The 9,923-nt window shown below is 38.7% G+C and overlaps 1 protein-coding gene across 1 annotated transcript; it reads right to left on the bottom strand.

Moving 5' to 3' along the window:
- hrob (homologous recombination factor with OB-fold) lies at window positions 1-6,688 on the bottom strand. The gene is made up of 10 exons (XM_083566106.1): window positions 6,478-6,688; window positions 6,298-6,348; window positions 3,924-4,814; window positions 3,752-3,835; window positions 3,439-3,576; window positions 3,132-3,240; window positions 1,813-1,898; window positions 1,608-1,721; window positions 649-838; window positions 1-191 (listed from the first exon to the last, which is right to left on the bottom strand). The coding sequence occupies exons 1-10, from the start codon at window positions 6,487-6,489 to the stop codon at window positions 139-141; spliced, it is 1,728 nt and encodes a 575-aa protein (XP_083422232.1). The 5' UTR covers window positions 6,490-6,688; the 3' UTR covers window positions 1-138.
- Between the last annotated feature and the right edge of the window lie 3,235 nt (window positions 6,689-9,923).

Here is a 9,923-nt window from a genome sequence, read left to right as displayed (position 1 = left end):
TGAAACAAACATTTATTTTGCATCTTTTTAATGCTTTCTGGTTCTGTACATATCTTACAAAAACTTCTATACAAACACAAAGTGAACAAAAAGCACAGCTGGAAGATCTGGAAGAGCGCCGTGTTAATGGTGTCGGCATCAGGCACTGTAAGACTCGACAGGCAACTCCCCCAGCATCTCATCGAGATCATCTGCAAGACACGAGCAGATTAACACACAAGCATTGAGCAACACGTGCTATTTTGTTTTCACAGATGTTAACACCTTTGAGCGCCGAACAATTTTAATAGACCTCAGCGAATTAATGTGTGGAGGGAGACCCAAAACCAGTAAAACTGCCCTCTACCGCCCTCTTGTGTTGCACAAAATAGAAACAGGGCCATTTTTCATTTCAAACTTCCATATTTTTCCAGACTTATTAGATTTTTAAGACACCAAACCACATGCATTAGAGTGCAATGTTAATAATATATAAATGTAACGTTCTAAACTTTACATTTAATCTTTTTACTAATTCTTAGTTATATATTTTAGAAAACCGAAAAGATATATTTTCTGTACTAATTCAGACGTGGAAATCACTCAAATCAAATAAGTGTCCAAAAACCTTGCAGACAGAACAGACGATAGAAGTGGAGAAAAATGCACCTGCATCCCACTGAGCATCTGCTGAGCAGTCAGGTCGTGTACTAGACTCTACCATGCTATTATCTGGGAGCATGATTTTGGCTGAGACGCTGCACTGCTCCTCCTCCTCCTCCTCATAATGCAGCTCCATTTGAGACACGGGTCCCCCTTCAGATGTGGCCATCTGACAGTGCAGTAATCCAGCAGGATCCTATCATTCATTCAAGACATGGAAAATATTGGCATTGAGCATTAATCATTCATCTATTCTCTAATCCATAATCATGCATTCTATTCAGTTAGCCTGAATATAATTCAGTGTATCTCCCAGATTATCCCCATATCTATATATCATCTGTATATACACTGTGTATCCATCCATCCATCCATCCATCTATCATTAAAACCTGGAGTGTCACATTTTTACTTCCATCCATCCATCCATCATTTAAACCTGGAGTGCCACATCTTTACTTCCTTCCTTCCTTCCTTCCATCCATTTATCCACCCACCAGTAAATCCTGGAGTGCCACATCTTTTCTTCTATCCATCCATCCATCCATCAATAAAACCTGGAGTACCACATCTTTACTTCTTTCTATCTATCTATCCATCCATCCATCCATCCATCCATCAGTAAATCCTAGAGTGCCACATCTTTTCTTCTATCCATCTATCCATCCATCCATTATTAAAACCTGGAGTGTCACATCTTTTTCTTTTTATCCATCCATCCATCCATCCATCCATCAGTAAATCCTGGAGTGCCACATCTTTACTTCTTTCTATCTATCCATCCATCCATCTATCTATCAGTAAATCCTGGAGTGCCACATCTTTACTTAATATAGACATGTCTGTCTGTCTATCTATCCATCACCCCTTGGGAAAATAAAAAAAAAATAAAATAAAAATTATCTGCTATCGAGTAAATACCCATCGGTGTAACCAAAGTGCAAGTGTAAATCTTGACCACTAACCAGTACAGGCTGGGAAAAGACGTGGACTGCTCCACCAGGAGGGTAGATTCGAAGAAGATTATTGGGGGTTACATTCAGATAATGGTTCCTATTAGAGGGGGAGAACACGCCCACCTAGGCAAGAATTTCAGAGACACTAGTGTCAAAACTCATGTCTAAACAATGAGGTAATTACATGAGTCTGATATTAGCAGCGGTTCATTACCTGTTTGAGCAGCAGAACCGCTCCAGTCTTCAGCTCCCACTGTCGTTCTTCCAGCAGCCGTCTGTGAACTGTACCCTGCATCTCACCTAGTCCGGGTATAAATACATTTACAAAACTTAAGCGTGACACAATTCACAAGTTCAATTCTACAGCGCCTTTTCTCAATCGACATCGTCTCAAAGCAGATTTATAGAACCTGATGAGCAGATTTACAAAAAAAGAAAACAAGATTGTAGGAGAATTTTCTGAAATGCCACTTCACAAAGAATTATGGGTATTGTTCTGCCAAGATCTAATAACACAGGATGTCAGGGGGGGCGGGGGGGGGGGGTGGTGTTACTGCATGTACAGTTCTTATTCCCGTAATTACTATTAATTATTGTTATTTATTTAATAAAAACATTTATTCTGCTGTAATAATTTTTTGTAATGTTGCGGTGCGTTCGCATTTGCTATTTGTTGTGTTTCTCTGTAAGAACCACATGCATAAGTCAATGTTTCGATTTCAATAACAATGAATACAAAAAAATGTTTATTATGATATTAATAATGTTATTTATTATATATATAATGAATACATTCTCCACAATAATACTGGTAGTCACCTCGGCCCATGTCGTTTACTTTTATAGACCGACCCCCTATTAAGGAAAGAAAAAATAATGTGGCGGATCATTTAAAAAAAAGTTAAACAGTATTTCATAGTGATAACACTTTATAACCATAACTAGAGGTCGACCGAGTCATTGGTTAATTAGCACCAATAGTTAATTGCTGGAACCTTTGGTGAAAATCCATACCGATAGTTTTTCCGAGTTGCTGAAAAGGTCCTCCGACATTATACAGTACGAGAGCGGCCTCTAGAGGCCGATTACTGACACTGTTTATTTGAAGTGAGTTTTTTTTTTTTTATTCATTTTTAATGTAACGGTTTTCAATTTATTTGAGGTGATAATGCTTTCAGACTATAGCAAACATTTGTTTAATATTTATTAATAAATTAATATTTATTTCATTGAGCACATTTTCATGATTCAGTACTGTTTGGGGGGTTTTTTTGTAATAAAGTTCAGTACTATTTTACTAACCGGTTGATTAATCAGCTACCGACAAGTATGTCAAATCTAGCAATTGGTATCAAATTACAGTTGCTAATCCAGGATGGTTAATTATGGAGAATATCTGTTTAGATTATATCATGACACAATGTTAGGGTGAAAAAAAATTGTTTATAGGCAAAAAAAAAAAAAAAAAAAAAAAAACGCTGCCTGTGAATGTTCATCATTTCTACATACGCATCTGCTTGATGTATGTCTTACCTGTGGGGTCTCTGAACACCGCTTTGGCATCAGCGTGTGTGTGTACGATGCTCTTTAATACCACAGCCATGTTAGGAACCTTATTCTTTGACAGCTGCCTTAAGGCTGCCTAAGAAAGACAAGTGGTAGCTGAATAATAAATCGAAAACGAAGGAGCGGGCAACAAATTAGGCACAACCTCAAGGTCTCCTGAACACTAATGACTTATCGCAAAGCATTAATTACGCTGACAAATAAGGAATGTCTGCAATTAGGGCATATTTATGACGGTGAAGACAGCAAAGAACGTTTGGGACGTTTTACTTACTTTCCGCAGCACCATGACGATGCTGTAGGAATTGAGGAAACATGAAGGGTTTCTCTCGTCCAATCCCATTTCCGCCTTCATTGTTGCCCACGGACCTACACTGAACTCCTCTTCGTCATTTCCTTGAGAGCTCGGGACCTGTTTATATCCAACCATACACACAAACATCGGTTGATTATTCGGTTATTGTACGGTTCCGACCTCGCGTTCAGTAAAATCCACTTTTGGTCAACCTCTAAATGGACAATGCCCTAGAGAAAGAGTGTACAGTGAACAGATTGTGTGATAGATATGTGTGCAGGTGGTATGGTACCTCAGTGCGTAGGCGAGCAACAGCCCCGTGTGCTGGTGTCTGTGGAACGGCCACAACAATGTCATCCAGGCTCCGCCCACTGATCTGTTCAATTGAATTGAAATTGAATTGAAAACCACCCATCTACCTACACTACATAGACATTTTATATATGTAGACGCTTAGGAATCACCTGCTGTGGCAGAGCACCTGCTGGACCAGGAAAGCGCCGAGTCTTGGGTCGAACAGAATCACTCCTTGGTCTCTGAGGTGTCTTACTGGCTGCAGACACCAGCTGGACCAGGTGATTAGTCAGAACGGGCATGTGTAGTGAAAGGGGTGGTTGTGAAGTCATAGAAGCAGGAGATACAGCCTGAAATAGAGAGCGATGTTCTGCGCGAGGAGTCACAGCTCCTCTTTGCCACCGAGATGTTCCTCTCGCAGGCCCAGGTGTCACCGGACTGATGAAGCGGCAAGCAGAAGGTACAGCATGTGGTTGGACTGCGGGGGGTGCGGATTTCGGAGTAGTGTTGCAGAACCTTCTGAGAGAAGATACGACTGGTGTATCTGCACTGCTGGGGGATGTTCTCGTGCGTTTAGCTGGAGAAACGTCTGGGTCTGGGTCAGACGGCTTATGAGAAACGCACTCGTCCAACTCATCCAGATCTACATCCCAGTCATCAAAGTCGTCCTGGGAAGAGATGTCTTCTTTGAGAAAAGTGCAAATGCTTGGTTGAGGGTTTGGCGGGCCAGATTGAGAAGTTGAGGAATGCTGCAGAGATGAGATTGCTTTAGAGCTATCAGAAGGTGCTTGAAGAGAAGCAGGATGTGTAAAAGAGACCGCTTTGAAGACAGATGAGGAGTTCGAGTTGGCCAAGTTTCTTAAAGCTTTAACAGGTCTGGATTCTGAAATAGATGAAAGTTGTGCCACAGAGTCTGGCACTGAACTCTTGGCTGATGGTGCCATGGAGCTCTGCTGTGCATCATGGGAACCATCTGCTTCCAAATCTTGTAAGGGGGCACCGGCTAGAACTGCAGATGTCCTAGAACTTGACAGGTGAGTCCAGTCTGCTTCTAGCAAGTCCTACAGCACAATAACACCAAGTTAACTCCACAAATCAAACCAGAAACTTCGGTCAGTAGATCCGATGTTACATCACTCGTGGATTTTATAACCCTGTCATAGATTTGCAAGTACGATACCTTAAACACAAAAGCCCTATTTGGACAGGATTGCATTTCCCTGAGGTACTTTCCTAATTTACAGTGGCTGCTCTGCGATTTCTATCAGATATGTTAAGGCTTTTTTTTTCCGTCCTTCTCTGAGAAAATATCATTGAAAATAAAAGTCAAGCTTTTCAAGAGGCTCTTTATCACTTCATCATCGTATTCGTTCCGAAATTCTTCGGTACACGGCTTTCGGCTCATTACACGTGTGCACCGAATGCAATCCTTTTTACATGCGGAACATAATTCAAATCTGAGTTCACTCAGGAACGTATTAAGTAGCGGACCACAAGAATGTTTAGTCTCCACATCGTACTCTGAGTGCATTTATTATTATTATTATTATTATTATTATTATTATTATTATTAATTGTTAAAACGATTTAATTACTAACTATTTAATAGAATTTTTCCATTTGTTTCATTTTATTTAATCATTTTAATTTTGTGCCAATTTAATTGATTACTTAATTGAATCAATATAATAAAAAAAGTGTATAAGATTAATCAGATCTATTCTATTTTATTTGTATTAAATATTATTTTATATATTATTTAACCAAGTGGCATTATGCATATGTTTTGCATTTCTTCCCCTTTACTATACCAAAATTAAACCGAAGCGTGACTTAAAAACCGAGGTACGTATTGAAACGTGAACGTTTGTGTACCGTTACAGCCCTAAATCCGGGTGAAAAAAATGTTGACTACACACACTGCCAGGAAAAATTTCCAGGAGGGGAAAGAAAATAAAATCGTTCAAAAAATCGAGATTCGGCAGACTGATTGAGGTTGAAGTTCTAACAATGTAATTGACACAACCATCCGTAATTAACACAAGGATTACCAACCTATTAAACTTGTTCTAGTGGAAATGTTTTACTTTGGTTTAAAAAAAATATTACAGACGTCTCCAGATAAACTAATCTAATCCGAATAGGGCTGAAGTTCAAATTCATCAAAATTCTAAATTAAAAAAATGTAAAATACAGCAATAAAATTACCACTAGAGGAACAAGTTCATTTGTTGAATGTGACCTACAGCCCTATTTGGTTTGGGTTAGTTTATGTAGGGACGTTCATAAAATATTTTTGTGATTTAAAAGAATTTACAGCAGGAAAATCACCATTTAATAAATTCCATAAAGGGTTGAAATTTCTCTAATTTCTGTAATATTTTTAGAAAGAAGGGTGTAAAAGAAAATCATGGATTAAAGCAGGGAGACGCTTTAGTTAGGGCAGTAAAAAGGTCTCAGATCAGGATTATGATATCTGAGCTCTGAATGATAAACTCCACAGGGTTAGGGTATATGAGGGATCTGAACACCATATGTACCCACATCATCATCCACATCTTCTACGCTGAAGAGTGCTCTCCACTTGCTGCAAGCCTGAAAAACACGGGGGGAAAAAACACATCTCCAGTATGTTGTTTTGTTCATGTTAATCAGGAGAACTGAGAAACCTACAGTCCATTATTATCAGCTAGCTGCTAAACAGTTAGCTCTCAGTCATCTCACCGCAGTTGTCATGTCCTCCAGTGAAGGTTGAACATCAGAAAGAGAAGAAGTATCTGATATTATAATCCAAAACCGGTGTTATTGCGTGGTCACATTTTTTACATAGAAAGAAACTGCGGGTGAAACAGTATCCGGAAAAATAAACACGAGTCGAGGATTAGCAGCTTGGCGCCGCCACGTTCGAAAAGAACGTGATGTGCTACGTGATGACGAATGCGGAAGTGGGCGGGGCCTAGTGTTTTTTTTTTTTTGTTTTTTTTTTTTTTATTTAGTTACCTAAATATGAAGCAAGGCACATATACAATGTAAGTGCAAGGTACTATTAACTTTATTTAACTTTATATTCTGAGAAAGCAAAGGGGAAAAAAAGGTTGTAAAAGTATGGGTCTCCAAGTTCTTTTATGATTTAAGTTTCTGGGCCTTCACACTTTTTATATATTGCAATGATGGAGAATAATTATGAGTAAAGTCTCTTTTTGAAAAAAACAAAAACAAAATTAAGGTTTCGTCTTCATATATTTGCATTTATGAAGAAATAATTTGCTTAATAAAAAAATTTTAGTTCATTAATTAAATAGGAATTATCTAATAGCACTCCAAACATAATTTGTTTTCTAACAAAATTGGGCAATAACTAAATTTTTGTCTCCAACTAATAAAACATATCTTCCCAGAAAATTCTGGAATATACACAAAAAAAAGATGATGATCAGTTGTCTCTATGTCCAAAAAATACAGGCATCGTCTTTAAAACTAATACAGAGTCTCTAAAACTCAGATGAGGGATATATACTGTACATTTAAATATTGGTTATATATTGGTTTCCTTTGCTTTAGAAGCTACTGGAAAGCTAATAAGAGCTAAGATAAGCTAAGCTAAGCTAAAATAAGATAAACCTTTATTCGTCCCACAGTGGAGAAATTTCTATGTTTCAGCAGCAAAGAAAAAGAAATGTGCAAATATATATATAAAAAATAGAGACATAGTAAAAATATATACATTACAGTGTATAAATACAAACGAAGGATACCTCTGTAGTATTGCACATAGATAATGTAATATTGCATGCCTTCAAATTAGTGTTATTTTACATTTTTGGTAACCGGTTCTCTGGAAGCAGCTCTGATTGTAAAGTCTAATAGCAGCAGGGAGTAAAGACCTTCTGCATCGCTTCTTTAGACACTTTGGATGTAACAGTCTGTCACTGAAGGAGCTGCTCAGAGATGAAACTGTTTCATACAGGGGGTGAGAGATGAAATGATGATAATTTAGCTCCCATCCTCCTTTCTCCAACCTCCTGTACAGTGTCCAGGGGAATCCCCAGGTCTGAGCTGACCTTCCTGATCCTGATCATATACTGTGCTTGCATTTTTATTTCTTTTTTTTAATTGTTGATTTATCATAAGTTTGCAAAATACTGTTTTGGATGTTGGATATAGTACTGAATTGAAACAAGAGTGATAAGTTTGTTGGGAAGCATTGTTTCGCGGTCATTAACATTTAAAAGAAGTGAAGAAAGTTCGCATGATCCATCCGGTATGTTAACAAAGGTGTTTTTTTTTTTTTTTTTACTAGATTTATAAAAAACCTTTTGGATGGCATTTAAAACACAAAGTGTTTATGTTCACAGCAGAACAGAAGTAATTGAAGGATAAACTCCCATTGGGGCTTACCCTGTTACAATATTCTGTACTGTTGTCCACATTTTTACATATATATATATATATACAGTGGGTACGGAAAGTATTCAGACCCCCTTAAATTTTTCACTTTTTGTTATATTGCAGCCATTTGCTAAAATCATTTAAGTTCATTTCTTTTTCCTCATGAATGTACACATAGCACCCCATACTGACAGAAAAACACAGAATTGTTGACCTTTTTGCAGATTTATTAAAAAAGAAAAACTGAAATATCACATGGTCCTAAGTATTCAGACCCTTTGCTGTGACACTCATATATTTAACTCAGGTGCTCTCCATTTCTTCTGATCATCCTTGAGATGGTTCTACACCTTCATTTGAGTCCAGAAATTTTTAATTATACTGATTGGACTTGATTAGGAAAGCCACACACCTGTTTATATTAGACCTTACAGATCACAATGCATGTCAGAGCAAATGAGAATCATTAAGGTCAAAGGAACTGCCTGAAGAGCTCAGAGACAGAATTGTGGCAAGGCACAGATCTGGCCAAGGTTCCAAAAAATTTTTTGCTGCACTTAAGGTTCCTAAGAGCACAGTGGCCTCCATAATCCTCAAATGGAAGACGTTTGGGACGACCAGAACCATTCCTATAGCTGGCCGACCGGCCAAACTGAGCTATCGGGGGAGAAGAGCCTTGGTGAGAGAGGTAAAGAAGAACCCAAAGATCACTGTGGCTGAGCTCCAGAGATGCAGTCGGGAGATGGGAGAAAGTTGTAGAAAGTCAACCATCACTGCAGCCCTTCACCAGTGGGGCTTTATAGCAGAGTGGCCCGACGGAAGCCTCTCCTCAGTGCAGGACACATGAAAACCCGCATGGAGTTCTCCAAGATGGTGAGAAATAAGATTCTCTGGTCTGATGAGACCAAGATAGAACTTTTTGGCCTTAATTCTAAGCGGTATGTGTGGAGAAAACCAGGCACTGCTCATCACCTGTCCAGTACAGCCTCAACAATGAAGCATGGTGGTGGCAGCATCATGCTGTGGGGGTGTTTTTCAGCTGCAGGGACAGGACGACTGGTTGCAATCAAGGGAAAGATGAATGCGGCCAAGCACAGGGATATCCTGGACGAAAACCTTCTCCAGAGTGCTTTGGACCTCAGACTGGGCTGAAGGTTTACCTTCCAACAAGACAATGACCCTAAGCACACAGCTAAAATAACGATGGAGTGGCTTCACAACAACTCCGTGACTGTTCTTGAATGGCCCAGCCAGAGCAATGACTTAAACCCAATTGAGCATCTCTGGAGAGACCTAAAAATAGCTGTCCACCAACGTTTACCATTCAACCTGACAGAACTGGAGGGGACCTGCAAGGAGGAATGGCAGAGGATCCCTGAATCCAGGTGTGAAAAACGTGTTGCATCCTTCCCAAAAAGACTCATGGCTGTATTAGATCAAAAGGGGGCTTCTACTAAATACTGAGCAAAGGGTCTGAATACTTAGGACCATGTGATATTTCAGTTTTTCTTTTTTAATAAATCTGCAACAGTGTCAACAATTCTGTGTTTTTCTGTCAATATAGGGTGCTATGTGTACATTCATGAGGAAAAGAAATGAACTTAAATGATTTTAGCAAATGGCTGCAAAATAAAAAAGAGTGAAAAATTTAAGGGGGTCTGAATACTTTCCGTACCCACTGTATATATACACAGTACAGACCAAAAGTTTGGACACACCTTCTCATTCAAAGAGTTTTCTTTATTTTACATGACTATGAAAATTGTAGATTCACACTGAAG

Source organism: Silurus aristotelis, assembly GCF_946808225.1.
Source record: "Silurus aristotelis genome assembly, chromosome: 17".
NCBI classification, from domain to species: domain Eukaryota; kingdom Metazoa; phylum Chordata; class Actinopteri; order Siluriformes; family Siluridae; genus Silurus; species Silurus aristotelis.
This window is presented reverse-complemented; position numbering and strand designations above follow the sequence as displayed.

Coding starts and splice junctions, on each gene's coding strand:
- hrob (XM_083566106.1), bottom strand. Junction 4,815..6,297: donor TAGAAGATGTGGATGATGAT/GTGGGTACATAT, acceptor ATTGTGCTGTAG/GACTTGCTAGAAGCAGACTG. Junction 1,722..1,812: donor CGGTTCTGCTGCTCAAACAG/GTAATGAACCGC, acceptor ATTCTTGCCTAG/GTGGGCGTGTTCTCCCCCTC.